The 23,604-nt window shown below is 56.9% G+C and overlaps 1 protein-coding gene across 3 annotated transcripts in view; it reads right to left on the reverse strand.

Moving 5' to 3' along the window:
* Positions 1-3,114: 3,114 nt before the first annotated feature.
* Positions 3,115-23,604, reverse strand: part of PADI4 (peptidyl arginine deiminase 4) — a 33,036-nt gene continuing 12,546 nt past the window's right edge. For all 3 annotated transcript variants that reach the window (XM_079776236.1, XM_079776237.1, XM_079776238.1), the window contains 15 exons: positions 21,848-22,028; positions 20,340-20,406; positions 19,533-19,600; positions 18,259-18,376; positions 16,698-16,823; positions 15,011-15,189; positions 14,791-14,894; positions 13,756-13,867; positions 12,212-12,319; positions 9,021-9,175; positions 7,821-7,959; positions 7,507-7,609; positions 6,519-6,589; positions 5,573-5,713; positions 3,115-3,772 (listed from right to left, as the gene is read on the reverse strand). In XM_079776236.1, the coding sequence (XP_079632362.1) occupies positions 3,539-3,772; positions 5,573-5,713; positions 6,519-6,589; positions 7,507-7,609; positions 7,821-7,959; positions 9,021-9,175; positions 12,212-12,319; positions 13,756-13,867; positions 14,791-14,894; positions 15,011-15,189; positions 16,698-16,823; positions 18,259-18,376; positions 19,533-19,600; positions 20,340-20,406; positions 21,848-22,028 (1,906 nt within the window). In that variant the 3' untranslated portion in view covers positions 3,115-3,538. The remainder of the gene's footprint in view (positions 3,773-5,572; positions 5,714-6,518; positions 6,590-7,506; positions 7,610-7,820; positions 7,960-9,020; positions 9,176-12,211; positions 12,320-13,755; positions 13,868-14,790; positions 14,895-15,010; positions 15,190-16,697; positions 16,824-18,258; positions 18,377-19,532; positions 19,601-20,339; positions 20,407-21,847; positions 22,029-23,604) is intronic.

The raw sequence follows: 23,604 nt of genomic DNA on the forward strand, positions 1-23,604 counted from the left end.
GGCACGGCCCTGTACGCTCAGCGCCCTCACCAACACAACAACCGCAGCTGACCCCAGGCGCGCCGCTGCCCTCCCCTCTTATAGGCTGGGGCCTCTCCAGGCCGCCCCTGTTAAGGAGGCGTCAGCAGCTGCCCAGGTGGGACTGCTGTTCTCCATTGAGGCTGCAGAGGAGCAGGTGGGGCCAGAGCCACGCATCACAACTTCTTGGGCAGCTTGTGCCTGCAGACACGAGGCCCGCGTGGGGCCGGCTGCTCAGGTCTCTGGCCTTCAGCTGGGAGCAGGAGGGACTCTGGGTGGGACTGGCCAACCTGGCCCCAGCGCTGGGGGACCCACTCAGCGGGAAGCTGTCGGGAGCAAGTATCTGCAGGGGTGCTGGGGCGCTGGTCGGGGTGGCCGCGAGTGGTAGCCACGCCAGGCTCTGGGGCCTCAGCTCTAGGGGTGTGTTTCCTGGAAATCGACGAGGTGAGCCCTGCAAAGCGCTGGGTCAGTGGTTCTGGACGCTCTAGTCGTTGCAAAAATGCCAAGGGAGGCTGGTTCAAGTCGTCGCCGATCCGGGACCTGGCAGGTCTGGGGTGTGGCCCGGGAGGCCATGTCCCACCCCAGGCCATGACGGGGAGCTCCTTGTCCCCTCGGGGTCGCCAGGGCCCTGCAGGGCCCGGCAAGTGTTGGGAGGATGAACACAGGAGCCCGTGTGGAACAGCGTTCACCAGCTGCGCCTCATCTCTGCTGAGCTCACTGAGCAGAGCAGCGGGAACTCCTGCTCCAGCCCCGGGCTGTGGGGACTCTTGAAAAGTTCCATGTTCACCTGGTTCCAAGTTCAAAAGGGGCCGCTACCAAGTCTCCCTCCTCCGGTCTCTCACCCGCTCAGTTCCCTTCCTCGGGGGCAGAGCCTGTGGCATCCGTTTCTTCTCTGTCTTCCCAGATAAATGTGTGTGTGACCCTTGAGAGCCAGTCCCGCCCCCATCTCAGAGGAAGGGGACAGAGGGAAGGGACACCCTTCTGCCAGGCTGCTGAGGGTGGGTCTGGGCAGGGAGGCAGGTGCCTGGCTCCCCGCCCCCCCCGGGTCTGCCCCTGGGTTATGTGGAGGTTGGGGGTTTTCTCCTGTCTCTGTATCTTCCCTTGTCCTCCTGCCTTAGCTCAAGGGGCCGAGTTTGGGTCCCTAACTGCAAACATGTGTGTTTATCCTCCCTCCTTATCTTACATAAATGGCAGGCTATGCTACACAGTGTTCCTTACCTGACTTTGTTCACTTCATAATCCAGTTCACACAGCAGGTCTTCATATCAGTGTGTAAAAATCCTCCTCCTCCTTTTTAATGGCTGTATAGTATTCCCAGGTGTGGATCCTGAGAGCCCCCTCCCCACCCCAAACCTCCTGCGAGCCAGTCTTCCTCTCAGAATCAGGGATAAGACAGTCGCCAAACAATCTCCGTTCAGAAGTTCAAAAGTCCAGGCCCACGCAAAAGTAAACCTCCCAACTCGGGTTTACGAAGGGAAGCCTTTCCCATGAGGGTTTAGTGGAGGAATAGGCGTGGGGCTGTGGAAAGGGGGCGCCGGCTTCCTTCTGTCCTTTCTGCCTGCCCAGCTGGCCGGGGCTGGTTCCTGACCTGCAGCAGATTGAATACTAGGCCCCAAAGCTACCAGGTCCCAATCCCTGGAACCTGCGGGTCTCATCTGGCAAGAGCCTTTGCAGGTGTGACTGAACCTGCAGGTGTGACCGAGTCTTTGCGATGGGGACCTTATCCTGAATCACCTGGGTGGGCCCTGAATGCCGTCACAAGTCTCCTTAGGAGAGAGGAACCCCCTCAGAGGAGATTGGACGCCCTCAGAGGAGAAGGCGCCGTGACCACACAGGCAGAGATTGGAGTGATGCGGCCACCAGCCAAGGCCAGCTGGCAGCCACCAGAGGGAGGAAGAGCCGAGGAACCTACTTCCCTGGAGCCCTCGGAGGGGACCGGCCCTGCTGATGCCTCCATTTCAGGCCGGTGAGGCGGAATTCGGACCTCTGGCCTCCAGAACCACGAGAGAATGAATTTCTGTTGTTCTCAGCCACCCAGTTTGTGGTCATTTGTTACCGCAGCTGCAGGAAGCTAACTGTGGCCCCTGGGGGAGGGCGAGGGCAGCAGGCAAGTGCCTGCTGAGGCACCTGCACAGGATGGCCCGTGCTCTGTGGGCTGGAAGGACTTACACCTGGTGCTTTCTCCACCGGCTTCCCTGGCTCCTTGACAGACCCCCCCCCCACCCCCAATGAATGGCTGGGGGTGCTCACTGCATTGACCTGGGTGCAAGGGATGCTTTGGCCACCAGCTCCTCTCTCCGTTCTTTGCGGCCTCGGGAGGCCTTCGGCTCCTGGCAGCCCTATCAGTCAGGTTTGGGCATGGCCTCACACCAACATCCTCTTTACAGGCACTTTTTTTTTTTGCTTCGTTAAGAAACGCTGACGCATTGTGGCCAGCACTGTGGGCGGCGAGCAGCTGCTTCTCTCCAGCGAGGCACGAGGCATGGGGCAGGAGGCACGAGGCACGGGGCACGGGGCACGGGGCACGAGGCACGAGGCACGAGGCACGGGGCACGGGGCACGGGGCACGGGGCACGAGGCACGAGGCACGGGGCACGGGGCACGGGGCACGGGGCAAGGGGCACGAGGCACGAGGCACGAGGCAGGAGGCACGTTCCCCCAGGTGTATGGTCCCTTTCTCCCTAGCGCGAGGGCAGAGGCTTCGCCCGCCCATCTTATCCACCGTGTTCTCCACGAGCCACGGGACAGTGGTACCTCTGGGTGTCTGACCACCCAGCTCTACGAGCCAACACCCGGCCTCAATTTCAAAGATCTCAGGTCATCATGCTTTACTTTCTACTTCGGAATCTATGTCCCCATGTCAGGGCCATAGAAGAAAATATGCAAAAAGGACACAGAAAGGGGACTAATGAATCCATTCCACAATAACCCACGGCTCCTACTATGCACACACACTCCCCCACCCCCCCACCCCCCGCTAGGTGGTCCGTGGTGAAGCAGCAGCAAGAACCCCTGCTCCACAGGGCTTTCAAGCCGGTGGACTGAAACCATCGAGGGAGGACAAGGCGGATTCGCTAACCACTGGGCACACTGACACACGGCCAACCCCGTAGGTCCCCTCTGGGCTCTTGCATCACCCCTCGGCTGCCTTTCCCCCAAAGCACAACATGAATGGCATCCGATTCTCAGGCGCAGGCAGGCGCACTGGCCCTCAAGTTCGCCATGTCCGGTTCAACCGTGACAACAGGTGAGAGTGAAGGAAGGGGCGCTTGACTTCATGTACGAAGTGATTATCATAAACCTTTATTGCAGCTTCTCACAGCAGAACTGAGTTTGCAATGCCTGGACCATCTTGGGATCTTCAGAGGGGACACAGGGGACAGAAGCAAGCCGCTGCCCGGAGGGGGGCCACCCCCCGGGGAGCCAACGTGTCCCCAAGAACTCGTGCTAGGCCACACTGCAGGGGACCAGAGCCTCTGGCCAGGAGCTCCCCAAGGGAGAGGACGCCAGGGGGACAGGCTCAGGGCACCATGTGCCACCACTTGAAGGAGAAGGGCTGCCGGCGCACGTTGGTCCCGCAGTGCACCTCCCCGTGCAGCATGTGGTACGGGGTGAAGTCGTCGATGAAGGTGCAGTGGAGGCCCAGCGGCTCCAGCAGGGACCGCACCTTCTCCTCCAGGCAGCAGCGGCCGTTGATGATGGGCCCGAAGGGCTTGGGGATGCCCAGGTGCTTGCCCAGCACCAGCATGTTCACCTGCAAAGCGGGGAGGTCCCGGGTCAGGGGCGGGGGCGTGCAGCCCGCGTCACTATCCCAGCGCCCCCTCCTTCTGGCCTTCAGAAATAACAGCCCCACTTCACAGATGAGGAAACCGAGGCCCACACGGTATAGTGGGCTACCTAAGACCACCGGCTAGTCTGGGACTTCCACCCACGTGTGTCAAACTCTGGGACCCAGGCTTCACCACCTTCTGGCCAGCTCTGTTTCTCAACTGAGCTCAGCTCAAATGCCACCCCCTGTGTGAAGGCGCCTGCAAATCCCCAAACTCCTCATGGATGTTCCCATAGCTCCAAGCACAGTGCCTGGCACACAGTAGGCCCTTAATAAGTATCTGTTGAATGGATGGATGTGACGACCTCTTTTGTAGCACGTTCTGTCTATTATCACTTATGCAAATGGCTGTTTCCTCCATTAAACTGGGAGGTGGCCTAGTGAGATGGAAAGACTGGGATTTTGGCTCCAGGCCAATGTGGGTTTGGATCTCAGCTCGACTACTCAGTAGCTGTGTGACCTCAGGCAAGTCCCTTCCCCACTCTGAGCCTCATCAGCAAAATGAGCCCTACACTGTTTCCATTGCTATGACAGTTAGATAAGGACACGTGTGCTGGCACACAGTAGGTGCAGCGTCAGTCTCCAGGGCTCAGGAATCACTGAAGAGGCATCTCATTGTCAGCGCTCAAGACACAGCCCACACCGAGTGCCCACCCTCAATTTCTCTGCCTGTCCCCGCCCGTGCCCACCTCCCACTCGGGCTGTGGGAGAGCCCGCCTGCAGGGGCCTCAGGCGGTGAGGCCCAGAGTCAGCCGCACACAGCATCTGAGACCCTCATCCCCCGCAGGCGGCATCAGCCTTCTGCCCGGAGCTGGGAAACCCGGCTGGGCCCAAGGGAGAGAAACCAATGCTTGGGGCCAAGGAATTCTCTTCCGGGGGCGAGAGAAGGTGCCCCCTCCTGCCTGGTTTTGGCCAAGGAGTCCTTTATTCTAAACAAAACCTTTTGCAGAACTTCAGTGCATGAAACAGAAGAAATCTTAATCACTGGATTTGAGGCACAGCCGAGGAACCCTAGAGTCCTGGGGAACCCAGTTTGAAGACCACTGTGCTTCTTTCTCAACTGTGACCCCAGTTCCCGCAGGAGGGGGTGGCTGAGGGGCCCCAATAGAAGTGGGTGAAGTTACTTCGAAGAGACAGAGTAACAGGGCAGAGGAGTGGTAAAAACACAGCCAGCCACGTAAGACGGGGCTTGGGTCACAGTTAAAAGTTCTCACAAAAAGGTGGGACCCCTCAAGTCCACCCATCAGACAGGCGAGTGCCGGCCCGGCACTGCCAATGCCACCTCCTCAGAGAGGCCTTCCCGGCCACCCAGTCTGAACAGGCGCCCCGCCTTTATTTCGCTTAACTCAACTGGGGAGCATTTTGTTTGCTGCGTGTGTCCCCCAGCCCACTCCTACCCCCTCCCCCCTCCCCCCTCGGCAGTGCAGCCTAATGGTCAGAGCGTGGGCTCTGCAGTGGACCCCTGGCTGAGCCCCACCTCTCGCCAGCTCTGTGTTCTTGTGCCAGAGACCCCCCTCCCTGTGCCTCCTCTGTCCGTGGGGGTGACGACCGTCTCTGACTCCCAGGGTGCCGCGGAGATGCCCACGGGGCGCTGGAAGCCGATGGGCCATGAAAACCCCCGGCATGAGGAGACACCGAGCCCCGTGGGCCGCACCCAGAGCCCAGCTGGCCTGTCTCACTCAAGGCCACTGGCAAAGGCGGGCCGCCCGAAGGCCACTTCCTCACCATGTTGGGGAAAAGGGCCTCGGCCTTGGGGGTCCCCGTGAAGTCCATGCGGAGCTTGAAGAGCTGCGGGATGTCCACGATGTCCCGCTCCCGCAGGCCCAGCTCCCGCTTCAGCACCTCCCGGTTCCAGTCGATGCAGCTCTGGGGGAGAGGGGGGAGGGGAGGGTGGTGGGCATGGCTGGGGGGACAGGGGCAGGGTCACAGACGCCTCCTTTTCTTCCCTCTTTCCCCCACTGTCCCTGTTTTCCAGTCACTGTCACTGCAGCGCCTGGCCTCGCTCCTGCCCGTGTCCCCCTGTTTCTGAGCAGTGCACCTGTCTCCCCTGACTTTCTCTCTTCCATGCATCCCCTTGTGTGTGTGCCTGTCGAGCTCTCCATCTTCCTACAGCTACCCACATCCCAGGGCCCGTCGCCCCTGAGCCAGCACGCAGCCCAGGAGGTCTGCCTTGTGGGAAGGGGGCTGGGGTGGGGGTGTCAGCTCTGATCTCGGGAAAGGGGGCTGGGGTGGGGGTGTCAGCTCTGATCTCAGGGAAGGGGGCTGGGGTGGGGGTGTCAGCTCTGTTCTCAGGGAAGGGGGCTGGGGTGGGGGTGTCAGCTCTGTTCTCAGGGAAGGGGGCTGGGATGGGGGTGTCAGCTCTGATCTCAGGGAAGGGGGCTGGGGGGGTGTCAGCTCTGATCTCAGGAAAGGGGACTGGGGGGGTGTCAGCTCTGATCTCAGGGAAGGGGGCTGGGGTGGGGGTGTCAGCTCTGATCTCAGGGAAGGAGGCTGGGGTGGGGGTGTCAGCTCTGTTCTCAGGGAAGGGGGCTGGGGTGGGGGTGTCAGCTCTGATCTCAGGGAACGGGGCTGGGGTGGGGGTGTCAGCTCTGATCTCAGGGAAGGGGGCTGGGCGGGGGGAGGGTGTCAGCTCTGCCTGGTCTGCAGGATCTCCCGGCACCCAGGCTGGTACCTCCACATACGAGTTATGTTCTCTCAATTTCTTGTTTGACAGAATGTCCTTTATTTTCTGCTGCTTCTTTTCTGTCATGAAGAAAAAGGGGAAAAATGCAGATGAACCAGAGGCCCACTGCCCTCTTCCTAGTAAGCAGTGGGGACTCAGTTTTCCCACCCATGCAATGGAGCAGCAACAATTCCTAACACAGGCTCGTCGTGAGCCTCCGGGAGGCACATGCCTGTAAGAACCTGCTTCATCGGGGTAAGTTCCCATGAAAAGTGCTGCTCTCACGCCTTCAAAGGCTCTTCTCTCCAAAGGGATCTTGTTCACCGAGGGGCACACAGAGGTCAGGCCATTGCCCAAAGCCACATGGCACACTACAGATATTAGGTGAAAACTCTCAGCCACGAGACTTCTCAACCTCTGACCCTGGCCTGTGTCTGTGGATTTTATGAAAAAAAAAAAAAAAGAATTCATTCCCTGCTCTGGCCAGGCTAAAGTGTTTTTCAGCTCCTCCAACACATGTTGCGTCCTCCTGTCTCTGAGCCTTTGCATTCACTGTTCCCTCTGCCTGGAATATCTCTCTTCCTCTCATCCCACCGCCCCAAATGCCTGGCCAACTCCTGCTCAACCCTCATGCTTTTGCTTGGTCTTTGCCTCCTCCAGGAAGCCTTCCTTGAGCTCCTTCCAGACACCCCCCAAAGGCCCTTTGCTGTACTTCCTTCCTTCCTTCCTTCCTTCCTTCCTTCCTTCCTTCCTTCCTTCCTTCCTTCCTTCCTTCCTTCCTTCCCTTTCTTTGTAGTTGTTTTCTTGCCTCACTTCCCCTGGACCGTGAACCCCGAGGCCCTGTTCACACAGCAGCCCCAGCGCTTAGCACAGTGCTTGGCACGCAGCAGGCGCTCAGAAGCTGGCCGGTGCCTGAATGACTCCATCTGGCAATAGGAGGGCACTGTGCAGGCAGAGGAAGGTGCCCACGTGGAAGAACAAGGCATGGCCCACTTACTCTTGACCCCCTCGAACAGCAGAGCCTCCCCATGGCCCTCCTTCAGCTGCTCCTGGAACAGTTTGTAGCAGGACCTGGGGCTGGCCAGGAGCAGCCGGAAGCCCTGGAGGCAGAAACACTGGGGTCAGAGGTCAGCCTTGCCCAGGGGGCTCCCAAGGAGGAGGGCTTTGCGGAGGGTGCAGGGAGTGTGGCTTGGACCCAGCTGGCCGCCTCCTCCATGCCCCCTCCTGCGGGGGACGGGGGGAGGCAGAGTGCAGAGCTGTGCTTGGGGCTCAGGGAGGAGCATGTGGCCTCTGGCAGCCACCAGACTACACCTTGTGCGCGGGAACGAAGCTCAGGAACTCGTCCACGTGGCCCACGTACAGCCAGTCGGAGTAGAGTTTCACGGGGGCCTGCACCTGCTGGGCAGCGAGGAAGTCCTGCAGGGCCTGGTGCATCTCCTGGCTCTTGGCGCTGCCCACACGGGATGAGAGGAGCGTTAGGGGAGCAGAGAGGGGTCAGCAGGGGGGTCTCCGCAGGGGCTTGGCCAAGAAGTTAGGAAAGGGATTCAGGAACCTGGGCTGCTTTTATTATATCCTCTAACGTTTGAGGAATTGAAGAATTTTCATCCCAGTTTAATTGGGGAAACTGAGGCAGGGAGTCAGTAAGGTAAATAGGACCAGAGCTTAGCCTCAGAAAGCACTGCTTATTGACCCAGCCTAGATGCTGGTGTGAATAAACATGAGGTTTGGGGCTGATCCTCCCCGTCTCTCCCATTCCCCCCCCCCCCCCCCCCCGTGTTGGTGATCCCTTGTTAGCTGTGTGTTCTTGGGGATGTGCCTGTGCCTTTCTAAGTTCCCGCTTTCTCCTTGCTCTGGCCTCCAAGGTCCTTTGTGATCTAGCCCTTTGCTCTTCCTCTTGCTCAATCTGTGTCAGCCACGCTGGCTTTCTTAACGTTGCTAAGCACATCCCTGCCCCAGGGCCTTTGCACATGCTCTTTCGTCTGCCAGAGACCCTCTTCCCCAGATCTTTGCACAGTCACGTCCTTCTTGTCATCAGAACTCAGTTCAATAGCCTCCTCCCCAGAGGAACCCTCCCTGGCCCCCTGACAAACACAGTCCCACCTCCTCTGCCCTCTCTTTTTTATTCCCTTCGCTATTTGAAATCTTTTCATTTGTTTACTTTTCTGTGTCTCCCCCACTACAATAGTGGCAGGGACTTGTCTGTCACGTTCATGGCTGCATTCCTTCCCGCCTCCTCGCGTAGCGCCGGGCACCCAGTAGGTGCGCAGTGAGTAGTCACTGGCCTACAGAGTGTATGGGGCGGTGCAGGGAGGTGACCTTGGGTCTGTTGGGATCCTAAGCCCCATCCTGGCCCTGTACTGTGATTCCTTTCACACGCCCGGACGTTTGTGGAGCCCGTTGGGGTTGGGAGCAAGTAGGAAAGGCTTTCCGTCTGGCCTCCGCTTTCGCACGGCATCCCCGCGTCCTGCCCCCCCCCCCCCCCCCCCCCCGCCGCTGCCCTTCCCTCCTTACCTGGGGTAACTGCTGTCCCCAATGAGAATCCTGCCCAGCGGGTATTTCTTCTTCCCAACGGTGACTGGGGGGCTCACTTCCAGGTTCCCAAAGGAGTCGAGGTCGGTAACGCCCCCTGTTTGGGGGCCTCTAGTCACGTAGCCAAAATCTGGACCCTGAGCGGGGAGAAGCGCATGCCAAGAGTCAGAGCACATAGCCCCTGGGTGAAGGCGGGGAGGAGGGGGCGGTCTGAGTTTCAAGATCAGCTTGGTCACCGGGAGGATTTCGGTAACCGTCAGCGGCTGGTCCATCGCAGGCACCATTATCACTGTGGAACGTTGAAGGCTCACTGGGTCGGGTGGGCAAGCAAAGGCACGGGCATTAGTTGGGTCCCGAGTGCCTGCCAGCTGCCTGGTAAGCCCAGTTTATTAACTAGGACAGTGGTCAGTGTTGGAGAGTGGGGGTTTTTGAGCATGCTTCCAGAGAGGCCGTGGACTATGCCCCAGATAGAGTTGTCAGTGCTGACACCAGGCCAGGCCTTGAGATAGGGTCTCATGGCCCCTTCCCAGCACGTAGGCCTTCTTTCACAGAACACTGTCAGCTTTCTGAAGAACAGGATGACCCTGTGAATAACATGGTCATCATTGGCATGATCCTGACGTTGCTTGGGAAAACTGTTTTGTCTTGGGTTACTTGTTCTGCAAAAACCGGATGTGGTTAATGGGCTTAAAGGGTCACAAAGGGTCGCTGCTGCTCTCCAGACTCCCTGCACGGAGAATGGCAGAGCAGTCATCTGGCTAGTCGCCCGGCTGGCTAATAAAGGCTCCCTAAATTTAAATTTGGTCTGGGTTCCAGTGGTTGTTTACTCGCCTTCGCTCCACAACAGTCGGCAAACTCATCAGTCAACAGAGCCAAATATCAACAGTACAACGATTGAAATTTCTTTTGAGAGCCACATTTTTAAAACTGAAACTTCTTCTAACGCCACTTCTTCAAAATAGACTCGCCCAGGCCGTGGTATTTTGTGGAAGAGCCACACTCAAGGGGCCAAAGAGCCGCATGTGGCTCGCAAGCCGCAGTTTGCCGACCATGGAACTAGGGCATGATATCCACAACATGTCCCTTTTCTCTTCACTCTGCAGAGGAGATGCTAAGCTCAGAGTGGTGTGTGGCTGCTTCAGGTCCCCTGTTCCTCCCACTGTTCTCCCCCTCTCGGGGGATGGTGCCTGCCTCTCACAGAGGTCAAAACCCAAGGTCACCATTGCCCTCTTCCCTCACAGCAGTCAGGACGGCTTCCTGGAGGAGGCACTGAAGCAGAGACCTGGAGGTTTGGAAGCAGCCAGACACACAACCTGGGAGAGCACTGCAGGCAGAGGGAACAGCATACGCAAAGGCCACTCGAGGTGAGAACAAGTTGAGCAAATTTGAGGAACAGGAAGGAGGCCAGGCGAGCGACAGGGGAAGTGACCCTCAGTGAGCGGCCTGTCGATGTGTTTCAATGTCATTCCAAGTCTGTTCCTGAGTGATCTGAGTTGGAGTACCACAGACGGGCTTGGCTAAGAGGCCATCGCCTGTGCTGAGGGGTCTGTCTGGCTGGCAGGACTCTGGATGTCTGGCTTGTGAAGTCACAGACTCTGACCTTTGTCACACTTGGGATATCGAAGTGGGAGAGGGGGCCACTGACCAGAGCAGGACTGAAACCAGGAGCAGGGCCCGGGTCTCAGCGGCAGCTGGCTGGGCCTCGCACAGGGTCACCTGGTTCCGGAGCAGTGAGGCACCGTGAACTTGACATCTCTGCTGCACCGCTCGGCGCAGGAGAGCAAGCGAGACGTGGACAGGGACTGAGTTAAAGTTAGCTTTCCTTTCAAAGCCTCCCGTGTGGGCAGGGCCACCTCCCCTTCCCTTGGGGTGCAGAGTGCTCCTTGGAAAGGCATTCATCATAGCAACCCTTGCACCCCACACTCTTCCTTCATTTTCCCCGGGCCCCTGGAGTCAAGGGGCTGTGGGGGCGGAGTGCAGGCCTGGACTCCTCCTGGGAAAGCACAGAGGCGGGTGGTTAAGAGTGCTCACGGAGGCAGCCGGGCCTGGTGTGAATTCCAACCTCTCCCTTCTCTTTCTGTGTGACCTTCGGAAAGCTGCTTTACCTCCCTGAGTTTCAGTTTCTTCATCTATAGAATGGGCCTAGGATAGCATGGGCATGAAATGTGTCAGACGAATGAAATGAGTCAGTGCATGCTCAGCAAGTGTAACTGTTCTCATTCTAAGCTGAGTTTGCACAGTCCTGCCAGGCTGGCCAAGCATAGGATTTAACAATATGTCACCCCCACCCTACCCCGCAAACACATGTAAAGTCTTTGGCTGATAAAGTCACACCTGGGAAATGACCACTCTGATCTTGAACCCGCCCCCTATCCCAGGGGAGCCCCTCGCAGGCCAGACCCCACCCACAAGACAGAGCCTCCAGCTGGCTGCTGGGGAAGGCCCTGGCCAGCCCCACCCCACCTTGCAGCAAGAGCATCTTCTGTGGAACGAGGATGCCAAGCCTGAACTTCGTCCTCAGCAGAATTATCCTGAGGACGAGGTGAGCTCATGGCTGGAAAGGGCTTTGGGAAAGAAAGAGCCAGATCCCACTGCGGTTATAACAAAACTAGAGGCCCGGTGCACGGATTCGTGCACATTGAAAGTAAATTTAATTAGAAGGTGGCTGGCGGGGTGGGACTGGGCGAGATGGGCCGGACACACCCTGGAGCCAACCTCCTGTGGTCCCTCCCCGACCTGCCACAGGAGGCGTCTGTGGGCGGCACCAGGGCTTAAAGGGCGTCTGTGGAGTGAGCAGGGTCCCTCCGGCAGGTGGAGTCCCTTGGCCTGTGGGGATCAGGCCGAAACCGGCAGTCTGACATCCCCCAAAGGGTCCCACAGTACGAGAGGGCACTTTGCAAAGTTGCTGTTGCTCGGCAGCGCCTGCATTGAGTGTCTGCCCCCTGGTGGTCATTGCGCGTCATAGCTACTGGTCGGATGGTCGAATGGTCAGACGGTCGCTTAGGCTTTTATATATATAGATAACATGGTGCACCTGCATGATGGCTGCTTGGGCAGGAATCGCACCTGGGGGAGCTGGATGCTCAGCCAGAGAAGGGGTGTGAGGAAACAGGCAATGAAGAAGGAGGCCTCAAGGCAGGGGTCTCAGTCGCCGGTGCCCCACCAGCACCTACCAGCAGGCACTTGACCGGGAACTCCTTCAGGCCTCTGTTCCTCGGAGAGTCGAAGACGACAGGCATCACTTTGTGCGGGGCTTGGATGTAGCCGATCTCGATTTCATCCTGGGCACAGCGAGCGGGAGGGAGGCTGGTCAGACGCTGCCTGGGAATTAGCACGCGGCGCGGGGAGGGGCGGGGAGAACCCTCCACACTTTCTCCCCGTGGCGGCCAAGGACAAGTTCCTGCAGGATGCTGGACCCAGGGGAGGGGCTCTGAGAAAGCAGAGCTTATCGTCCTGGGTTTGCACAAACGCGTTGTGAAATTCTGAGTGTCCTTCACGCCACTCCTTGGGGGTGCCCCACTGGGTCCGGGGGACCCATCCTGACTGAGCGAGCCTCAGGCACTGTCCTGGAGGTGAGATCCAGGGGGCTGGGGACTTACCACCCTGGTTAGGAGGTGATGGGAAGGAAGGGAGGGGTCTGTGGGAACACGGAGGAAGGGCTGCGAGGGTGGGACAGGTCACGGGGGAGCATTGCTGAGCCGAGCCTGGAGGGCAGGCGTAGGAATGGCCTTCTCCCAAAGGGGGACAGGTCAGGGGAAGGACCAGAAGTGAATCGGTGCGAATCCTGCCTGTGTTCTAGCAGACAGATGCGATATTGGGCAGAAGTCACGTAAGCTGACCCATATGAAACTGCCATTCCTGTAGGTCAAGAATGGAGGCCTATCAGCCGTTCCACGTGGTTCACCCTGATTTAACACAGAGGGAATGATGAGAGAAGAAGAGAGGGTGTTGGGGGGTTTGGGGGGTAGTGGAAAGAGGGATGAATTCCCACAGGGGGATTGGGCACATTTACGGAGGGGGAGCTCTCAGGGAGTGGGCAGGCATGATGTGGACGTAGGGGATGAGAATGGGGAGGGTGGTCGGAGAGAAGGAACAGCATAGGCAGAGGTGTGTGTGTGTGGGGGGGATAGGTTATAGACTTGGACCGGCAGAGCCTCGGGGCGAAGCAAGGGCACAGAAAAGAAGTTCGGCTCAGCCCACCAACAGCCCACGGGCACTGCCCAACGCCAGGCGCTGGGGTGCTGAGGTGAAAGACGCGGTCTCTGCCCTCAGGGAGCTCAGGGCGTGATGGGCAATGGAAATAGAATGGTGCCACCGGGGGCAGGGGGCAGCCAGAGTGGGAGGGCCCTGGAGGCAGGCTGAGGAGGGGAGGAGGGGAGCCATGGAAGGTGCTGGAGCAGGGGTGGCCCGGTCTGGTGGCTGAGCCCAGAAGCTTTGAGGCGTGTCCGGAGGTCGTCTGAGAGTGTTTACACAGAAGGCGGCCTTCATCCTGGTGACTTTGATGGGCATGCAGCAGCCCAGTCAAGGTCAGGCAAATCAGTTGCCCGCGTCCCCTATGCCAGAACCCTCAGAGGCTCCAGCTCCCTGCCCATCTGAGGAAGGGTGGCCAGCAAGGCTCTAGGCTGAGCCCCCTGGAGCCTGGGTCCCCCAGAGACCCTTGACCTAAGGGTCACTCATCCTACGCCCCCCATTCTGCTCACCCCACAGGGCCACGAACCTGCATCCACTGGTCCTCCATGCTCTCCTCCAAGGGGCACACAGTCAGCTTGCACCTGGCTTTCTTGGCCAGGGCGGTCAATGACTTCACAAAGTCCTCGTTATCAAATGTCCTAGAAAGAGCAGAGACGAAAGGCCTTAGTGTTCCGAACCCAGCAGCCAGTGGCCGTGGCCCAGATCTGAGGGGGCAAGCTGCACCCCTGCAGGGCCCCTCGGCTGGAGCAAGAGCTCGGGCCTGGCCGGAACTGGGGAGGCGCACAGTGGGTGCTCAGGAGATGCTGCAGCCTGAAGAGACACCTGGCTTGTCCCGTCTCTCTGCTCTTAGCAAATATCATCTCATTAAACCCCCGTGACAGTCCGTGAAAGAAACGAATGGGTATCCTCTTCCACCGAGCGGGGAGGTCAATGCTCAAGGTCATGCTGTCTAGGGACGGCGCTGGGATTTGAACCCAGGCCTCCCTGACTTCCAGACTGTGTCCTGAGTACCAGGTTACACTCTCACCCCTTCCTCCCTTGAAGCAATCAGAAGAGGAGAAGGGAGGGGCCCCGACCCCCAGCATACTCAAAAGGGGCCCCTAGGCTGCGGACTGGACACCGAGGCTTCCCGGAGCAGCTTGCTAAATGCCGGTGGGCCACCCCCGGTTACAAGACCCAACCGTTCCGAGGTTGGCTGGAAGGAGCATTTTAATTGAGTCCCAGCAGGTTCTGGGGCAGAAGGTCCAAGGGCCACACTCTGAGCAACTCACGGCTGAGGCCCTCATCCTGCAGGTCCAGCGGACTCCTCAGGCCCCGGGAGCTAAAAGCAGCCCTCAGCCTGCATGCGGGCAGGGCAGCCTCCGCACAGACAGCTACCGGAACTGCCTGCCTCTGAGCGGGTCCAGACAGGCCCCGACCCTCAGCCAGTGCAGTGGGGGTTACGCTTCCCCCCAATCACACAGCCAGCGCAGGGGGGCCTGCAGCCAGAACCCCGGGCTCCTGGTCCCTGGCTCCCCCTGGTGCATCTCTGCCCCGTCCCCAGCACCCCAGAGCCCCTTACCTGCACACATACACCTCCTTCGGGGGCTGAGTGTTGGGGGTCATGATCCAGGGAGCCACACGGAAGGCCACACTATCTTGGAACACCAGGGCCTTGGGGAGCTCCTGCAGGGAGAGGGGCCGGGGAGGGGTTGTCACAGAAGCCAGGGTCCCCACCGACCCCCTCCCCTGCTGGGCCACTGTCTGAGCCCAGGGCCCCCTCTGCCTCCACGCTGGCCTACCGGGTTGGCCGTGTCCAGCAGGGAGATGGTGAGGAAGATGAGGCCGGGGAAGCTGGCGTCTGGGAAAGTGAGGCCCTCCACGTAGAAGTCTGTGCTGTGCTGGCCGCCCGGGAGCTCCAGGGCGTGTGAGGGCTGCTGGGGCCCTAGGATCACCCGGTACCCCGAGGGCTGTTTGCCCCCTAGGAGAGAACAGGGGAGGCTCGGGTCTATGTCGCCCTGAGGGCCCCTCACAGCTAAATCTGGCCGAAGCCTCCCCTTCAGAGAAAGGGACTAAAGCCCCAACTGGGACATAACCCCCACCCCGGCCTGGGGTCCAAGAATGGAGTGACGGAGTGCCTGAGCCACTTCCAACATATACATTGTGGTTCATTCATTGTTCATTCATTCATTCATTCATTCCTGAGCACCTGCTCTACGCTGACACCTGGGGAGACCAAGGAGACGGTCCCTGTCCTGGTCCCCAGGGAGGGCACAGTCGCTGGGTGAGTAGGGAGAAGCAAAGACAGTCAGCATCACAGATGGCAGTACGTGCTGTGCTGGAGGGACGCCCAGAGGACCAGGGAAGGCTACCTGGAGGAGGTGATGCCTCGGCAGAGGCAAGGAGTTGGTTTGTCACCAAACCAATGTCAGTCAAGTCACGTTGGTCTAGAATGTGAGTAAAATCAAGTCATCTCCTACACAAAACTCTCAGATAGCACCTCCCAGCTCCCGCAGGCGAGAAGCCAACGTCACCCCATGCCTACCTGATCCGGCTGCCCCTCTGCCCTTTCTCCTCCACCCTCACCTACCACCTACCCCTTGCACACTGCACTCCAGATGCACCAGCCCCCTTCCCCCCTCCCCCCCCCCATCCCTCAGCCCCCGGGCACTGTCCTGCCTCAGGACCTTTGCACTCACAGTTCCCTCTGCCCAGGCTGTCCTTCCCCAGGGTGTGTATGTGGTTGTTCTGCTCAAATGACTCCCTATGGGGGACACCTTCCCTGACCTTCCTCTCCCCCAGCTCCCTGATCCACTCTCACCCACATCCCTTTCCCTGTTCCATTCTTCCCTATCGCATTTAACGCCATCTGAGGCACCGTTTACTTAATTATTTTCCTCCTCATCTCTACCAGCCCTCTGAGACGGAAGCGGAAGTGGCACCAGGGCAGGGACTTCGCTGTGGTCTTTGCTCTCTGCCCTGTGCCTAGAACCGCGCCTGGCGCTCACACAGCAGCAGGTGCTCGTGAGCTGCTGAGAAGTTACTGTCGGATGTTGGAGAGCAAACGATAACCTAACACATGCAGTCAGTGTGGATGCAAGAGTCTCCTTAAACAAGAGTCGTGTGTGTGTGTGTGTGTGTGTGTGTGTGTGTGTGTGTGTGTGTGTGAGAGAGAGAGAGAGAGAGAGAGAGAGAGAGAGAGAGAGAGAGAGAGAGAATGGTGACAGATGGCAACAGTCCTTGGGAGGGTTCTTTCCTTCTCAGAGCTCCCAGCTCAGACATCACCTGTCAGTCTGTCTGCATTCTGTCCGTGCTCCTTCTAGGAGGGGTGGGCAGAGCCGCTGTCCGTCTTGCTCCCGACTCTGCCCTCGGGTCCTGGACCCTGGCCCATAGTAGGTGCTCAGGAATGTTTGCCAAAGCGGGTGGGAGGGGCTGTGCCCGCGGCGGGGGCAGGAAGGGAGCGTGGAAGTGACGGCCGGGCCAACTCACGGCTGGCTTGGAACACCCGGACTTTGTCCATCTCGGACTTGGCCACGTGGAGCACCAGCTGGTGCTGGGAGAAGAAGTCGCGGGGCGTCCGCGTGCTCAGCGTCACCAGGGACAGGTCCTGCACGTCTGGGGCGAGAAGGTGTGGCCTGAGACGCAGGCCCCGGAGCCCTGCCCTCCCCACCAGCAGACGGCCCTTTCCCATGCCACCTGGCTTCCTTTCCTCCATGCCCTTTCCAGGGGTCAAATGCTGCTTTTCATTGTGGAATGAAAGCTACTCAAGCTGATGGGCTTCTCCCGCTAGGATGAGCTTCAGCCCAGCAAAGCCGCCACCTTATGTACTAGTATCTTGCTCAGGCTCTGAACCCGGCCTCCAGAACCGATAAAACCTGGAAGCACCTAGAACAATGACTAGCCCGGGGCAGGGGCTGGCTACTGGGATGAATACGTGGAAAGCGTTGTCCCCTGGGCCTGAGCGGGAAGCGAAGTCGTTGAATCACCCGGAATCATGGCCGACAAAGGCATGGGGAGAGCTGGGTTGGACAATAGTCACAGGGCGAAGGGCACTGGGTGGGCAGGGTTTGAGCCCTGGGTCTGGGGGGGCTTAGGGGAAGTTATTTCAGCCCTCGGCACCTGTTTCCTCATCGGTAAACAGGGCTTGGAGTAGTGCCCACCAGAGGGAAGGGTGAGGTCATCTGCATAATGGGCTTATGACAGCGCCCAGGCCCTGGGAGTGCCCACAAAGGTACCGGCTGCCTGTGTGCCGGGCACCGGGCACAGGCTGTCCCTCGGCATCAGGCCAGGCCACCTGCATGCATCTGTTGCCATGCTATCCTACCAATTCCCCGGGAAGGCCACAGCCGCTCCCCTCGCTAGCCAGCCTCACCCCCTCAGCCCCCTTCTCCAGGGAAGGTGGGCAATATGCCTTCCTCAGAGGTGTGCCGGTGGAGATCCGGCCCCCTCACCATCCTTGTGCCCCTAAACCAGGCCTGGTGTTGGGATGCCCAGGTTCAAATCCTGAGCCTGCGACTTACTAGCTGTGTGACCTTGAGGAAATTGCTTAACTTCCCCAGGCCTCGGTTTCCCCATCTGTAAAGTGGGGAGGAAGACAGCACATACTTCTCAGCCTGTGTAGAAGGAGCGAACGAATGAACAATTCTGAGTTGTCAGAGCCGGGACCCGCACGTGCAGGGCCTCGGGGCTGCTCGGACCTGGGTTTGGGGAAGTAGCCAGGCTTTCCCTTTTGAATTATTTCAGGCCCCAGTTTTGACCTGAAAGCAGAACTTTGGGTTGGGTAGCATGTGGGGGGCATGGAAACTGGGGCCTGGAGGAGGCGTTGGGGCTCAGTGCAGTGTTGCCCCTAGTTCTTCTCTGGCTGCTGTGTGGCCTTGGGCAGGTCACTTGCCCTCTCAGGACCCTTGTCCATTCCTTCTCCTAATACCACGGACACCCCAACAAGGACACGCCTCCAATAGCCCCGATTTCTGAGGGCGGGTACAAGGCTCGGGACAACGGGCTTTACTCAATGACGAAGCTCTATCCCATAGCTCTTGGGGGTCTTTACCTGCTCTGTCAAGCACCTTGTCATCGGCGCAGTCCATGGCGGAGGTTTGGGGGTTGTCTCGGTCACAGTTCACCAGCAGGATGGCGCCTTGCCCGTGGGGGCCCCAGGTCCAGGTCCTCTGTGGACACCCAGCAGAGACGGGGCGCACTTAGAGCCTGTGTGTGTCCCTGCAACTGCTGGGGAAGCAGAGCCACCTGTTCCCAGCATCCCAGGGCCTCGCACAGTTCACATCTCTCGCTCCCACATTCGGTCATTCTTTGGTCCCCAAGGGTGGATTTTTGCCCCGAACGTCATGACCGAGTTCACCAAAAATGCGATCCATCCGCTTTAAACAAGGAGCCCATGACAGTACAACTGGTTTTCGCAGCCTTTGAAAGCGGTTGGACTGGCATACCAAACCGGAGCTAAGTATCTGTGCCAAGATTCTAATCTAAATAGTTCCTCTTACGCCAACTTTTAATGACTCACTCACCCGAGTATGGGCACTATTCTTGGCAGCCAGTGGCTGTCTGGGGAAGATTAAAGCGCATTAGGCAGCCCCTTGGGGCAGGCGCTGGTAGCCATGATGTCTTTTGTTGGTGGGAGAGCGTTCGCCCTCCGGGAATGACTGCGTGTGGGGTGGGACGGAAGATGGATTCCACCCTCAGAGGTGGAATTCTTCCCCCACTTTGGACGGAACCAACAAAGGGATCTTAAGCCTTTGACGGGTCATTTCCTCTTGATGTGAACACAGCATCAGGGCTGTCCCTGGGGTATATCCATGCACCCCACTTAAGACTCCCCTCACCTACAGGCACCACCCCTCTCTTTCTGTAACATACATTCCTTGCCCTGCCAGGCTCCTTCCCACCCCTGCCCCTGCCGTTTCTTCCTTTCTCTGTCATTCACCCCACGTGGGCAGCATCATGGGACTCTCCCTGACCAGGCATTACAGCCTGGGGCGGGGGACTTTTATGCCAAAGTTGAGACCCGCCTGCAGAGTTTCCTCTCTGCAGGCGCATTAATTGAGTGACTCTGGTTTCCAGTTTGTAGGGCAACGCATTCTCTGAAGTCACGGCCGGTGAAAAACCTAGTTTTGTAGAAGAGGTGGAAAATATGTAAACCAAAGTGCTAATGGTGTTTTACATGTCCTTCTTTTTCTGGTTCTTCCTAAATTGTGTCTTCCAGAGAACACGGGATTGTGTGAGGCAGACCGCCAGCCATCCCATCACCACCAGGGGGCGCCAGAGGAGAATTGCAGGGAGCATTTTGCCTGTCAGTCAAGGTTGAGGTACCTGGCTCTTCCCGGCTTTGGTGGGCTTCACTTTGCCGGTGCGGGTGATGTCCGCGCTCAAGGAGATTTCTGAAATCCACCAAGTGAGAGGAGAGGGCTGGTAAGGGTACAGGGTAAAATAGGATAATAGTAACAATAGTAACAATTTCATTGGATTATTGTAAGGTTTAAATGTAAAGTCTTAACACAGTGCCTAGTTTATAGCATTGGTGCTTTATTATTATCATTATCCTCATTATTATTAAAATGTCTATCCATGAAATAAATGTGTAATAATGAATGACATTGATTAATGAAATGAAACCTGAAGGTTTCAGATACAGTCCATACATTTAATGCACATTTAAATAATAATAATGTCATTATGCTGCTGTTCAAGATTTAGAAATATACTTTATTTAAAGAAGAATATTAAATAAATAGGAGTCTAGGTAGATCATTGATATGGCAAAAATAATGGGATGCCAATAATGGAATTTCGGGAACACTGGTGTATAGTACTGCATAAGACAATGTCATCATCTACATTAAAAAAAAATAGCAGTTAAAGTGTCAAAAAGATAAGAGACTCATATATTGAAAATCTGTGCACCATCTCCTAAGTTGAGAAACGAAATATTAAGAAGTTGAAGCTCCCTGCAACGCCCTCCCTCCCCAGTTGTACCTTCTGTGGCTCCCGGACTGAGGAGGGAACCTTTCTGAACCATCAGCTACGTGGCTGGCTAGAAGCTGTGCCTTTTCTCTGCTCTGTCTGAGTAAGCTCCTGGAGAAAGGCTGTGTGGGAGGGGGAGGGGTCCTGGTCACTTACCCACCCCGGTGAGGTAGAGCAGGGCATGGACTGGGTTGGTCTGGGGTCCGTAGTATGAAATCTGAACCTATAGGACAGCAGGAAACCACTCATGACTTCCCTTAGTCATTCAACAAACACGAGCTGCCCCTTGCTGTTTGCCTCATCAGGCACACAAATGCAGCCTTGCTACTCTCTGGATGACATGTTTTCCTTGGCTTCCTGTTGCCTTCACAAAGTGATGTCCCTGATGGAAACCCTTTAATACTGGCTTTCTGCCCCACCCCCACCCCCCACCTTCCCTTCCACTCTCCCTTCTCACCATCACATCTTTCCCAGTTTCCGCAACCTGAGTCTCACTCTCTCCTCTCCCAGGGTGAACACACAGGTCACATCCCCTACCTATGTAAGAGCTCTCACTCTTCTTTCCTTCTCTCTGGTGGGTCACTCAGACCATTCTTCAGCTTGCCACTTCCTCCAGGAAGTTTTCCCTGATTGCACCCTCCCCAACTTGCTTTGATACCCAAGCTCTGTGCTCCTACAGCAGAGCAACTCTCTGCCCCAGTGGGGAGCCTGTCAGGCCTGTCCTGCTGGGAGAACAAATGGCCCTTGGCCCAGCCCTCCGTGGGAACCCCAGAGGGTCTTGTTGAGCCCATCTACAGCCAATGAGGGTGCAGTGGTAAATGGTGGTGCCCCAAAAGATAGGTCCACATCCTAATCCCTGGAACCGGTTAAGTGTGAGCTTATTTGGAGAAAAGATCTTTGCAGACGTAATTAAGGACCTTGGGATGAGATCATCCTGGATGACTGGGGGAGGCCTTAAATGCAGTGATGAGAGAGAAATAGGCGGGTTTGACAGACTGAGGAGGAGGAGTCTGGCACAGAGGCTGAGATTGGAGTGATGAGGCCCTAGACTAGGAATGCCAACAGCCACCAGCCGCCGGAAGAGGCAGAGCAACGATTCTCCCTGAGGCCCTCCAGAGGGAGCGTGGCCTGGCCCACACCTGGATTTCCCATGTCTGTCCTCCGGCTTGGCGAGAGAATATAGTTCTGCTGTTCTAAGCCAACAGTGTGTGGTACAGCAGCCACAAGAAGCTAAATACGCCGGCATGGACCAGAGTTTCCTGCTGCCTGGCTGCGGGCTTCATAGCGCTCACCACCATCTGTAATTGCTCCCCTATATAGTATCTGATACCCTCACCCATAGGTTGTAAGCTCCGTGAAGGCTGCAGCCCCCCATGTCTTGTTTATTTCTGTATCTCCAGGGCCTGGCGGTGCTTGGCATATAGTAGGTGATTACGAAACGTTTGCTGAATAAGTGAATTTCATCAAAACCCTGGGCTATCAATAACCCCCTGGCGTCCCTATATTGTCTGTGAGGACGCCGTGGCTGGCCTGAGCCATCATGAGCTTTTTCAGAGAGATGGAAGCCCTCCCGGGCTGGGCTCTGGGTCAGTGCAGGGCAGACGGTGGGTAGCTGACCGGCTGGCCTCCTCGCACACAGCCCACCCCACAGCTGCCGCACTCACCTTCTCATCACCCATGCTGCTGCTGGTAGCCCTCATCCTCAGGCTCACCTCCAGCCCGGGGTCCAGGGGCCACTTGGAGGAACCTGTGGGGTTCTTCTTGGCTGGAGGGCTGTGGGCCACATCCACCACCACCCCGGGGGAGGCGTTGATGCTGAAGAAGGTGCAGCCCGTGGGGGCAGAGCTGAGAGAGGCAGAGACAGGGAGGACAGAGAGGCACGGTGAGTCTGGCCCACCACAGCTCTCCGCAGCTGTCTTCCTTCTCCCAAAGTGTCCACACCAGAGATCAGCCAGTCTGACCCTAACCACGGGAGGTTGTCAGGAGGTCGTGAGAAACAAAACAAGTCCCCTGGTCCAGAGGGCTTACCCCGGAACTAGGAACATTGCAGGGAGGTGTGCACAGCAAAGACACACACACGGATGTGTGCATAGAGCAACGTGCACCCCGGAGGCTTGCTCTCCACAAACACACACAGGGTTGTGCCCAAACAAAGAATCAGACAGACTTCTGCTTCTGGAATTATGGCAGACCAGTACTCTGAAGGGCCTTCCTTTTTGAAAAACAACTGGATCTGGCTAAAATCTAATTTTTTAAAACATTGCTGCAATCATGAGAAGTCAGGAAAATCTCCAAGGACTCCCTTCTCTGCGCGCGCGCACACACACACATACACACACACACACACTCACACACACACACACACACACTCACACACACACACACACACACACACACACACACACACAACTCAGTAGTTACACTGAAGAACACCAAAGACAAAGAGAAGATCTTAAAGGTATTCAGAAAGAGAAGCCAGATCGCCTATGAAGGAATAACAGTCAGACGGAGAGCAAGCTTCCCCATAGCAACAATGAAGCCCAGCAGACCATTGAATAATATCTTCCAAGTACATGTCAAAGAAATAACTATTAGCTTAGAATTGTGTACATGACCAAGTTATATTTTAACAAAGACATCTTCAGGTGAAGAAGAGCTGGTACTTTAAAACCAGCACACTTTCACCAAACCAATTTCTAAAGACATACTTTAAGAAGAAGCTATCGGAGGCCAGAAGCATGGTCTGACAGGCAAGAGAGAATGGTGAGCAAATAAAATGGTAAATATACACTTTGTCTGTATAAAAAAGGTCTTCAAATATCAAAATGGTAGCCCTGGCTGGTGTGGTTCAGTTGGTTGAGCATCATCTCATGCACCGAAAGGAGGTCACTAGTTCAATTCCTGGTCAGGGCACAAACCCAGGTTGTGGGTTTGATCCCTGGTCGGGGTTTGTGTGGGGGATCTCTCTCTCTCTCTCTCTCTCTCTCTCTCTCTCTCTCTCCCCCCCCAATAAAAACATTTTTTAAAAATATGAAAATTATGGAATTAACAGTGTGTATATCTAGATTTTATAGAGTTAAAATTTTATGATTAAATTTAAATAGTAGGAATGGAGTTCATAAAATTCTACACATGCAGAAAATATAATAATAAGAACAGGAAAATTCCATTCAAAAAGGCAATAAAAGAGCAAAAGATAACATAGGAAAAAATAAAGACAAATAAAAATAATGGTAAAAACCTGTCCAGCCTGGCTGGTGTAGCTCAGTGGTTGAGTGTTGACCCATGAACCAGGAGGTCATGATTCGATTCCTGGTCAGGGCACATATAGGCTCAGTCCCTAGTAGGGGGCATGCAGGAAGCAGCTGATCAATGATTCTCTCTCATCATTGATGCTTCTATCTCTTCCTCTCTCTGAAAA

The sequence above is a fragment of the Cnephaeus nilssonii genome, assembly GCF_951640355.1.
Source record: "Cnephaeus nilssonii genome assembly, chromosome: 7".
In the NCBI taxonomy this organism is placed as follows: domain Eukaryota; kingdom Metazoa; phylum Chordata; class Mammalia; order Chiroptera; family Vespertilionidae; genus Cnephaeus; species Cnephaeus nilssonii.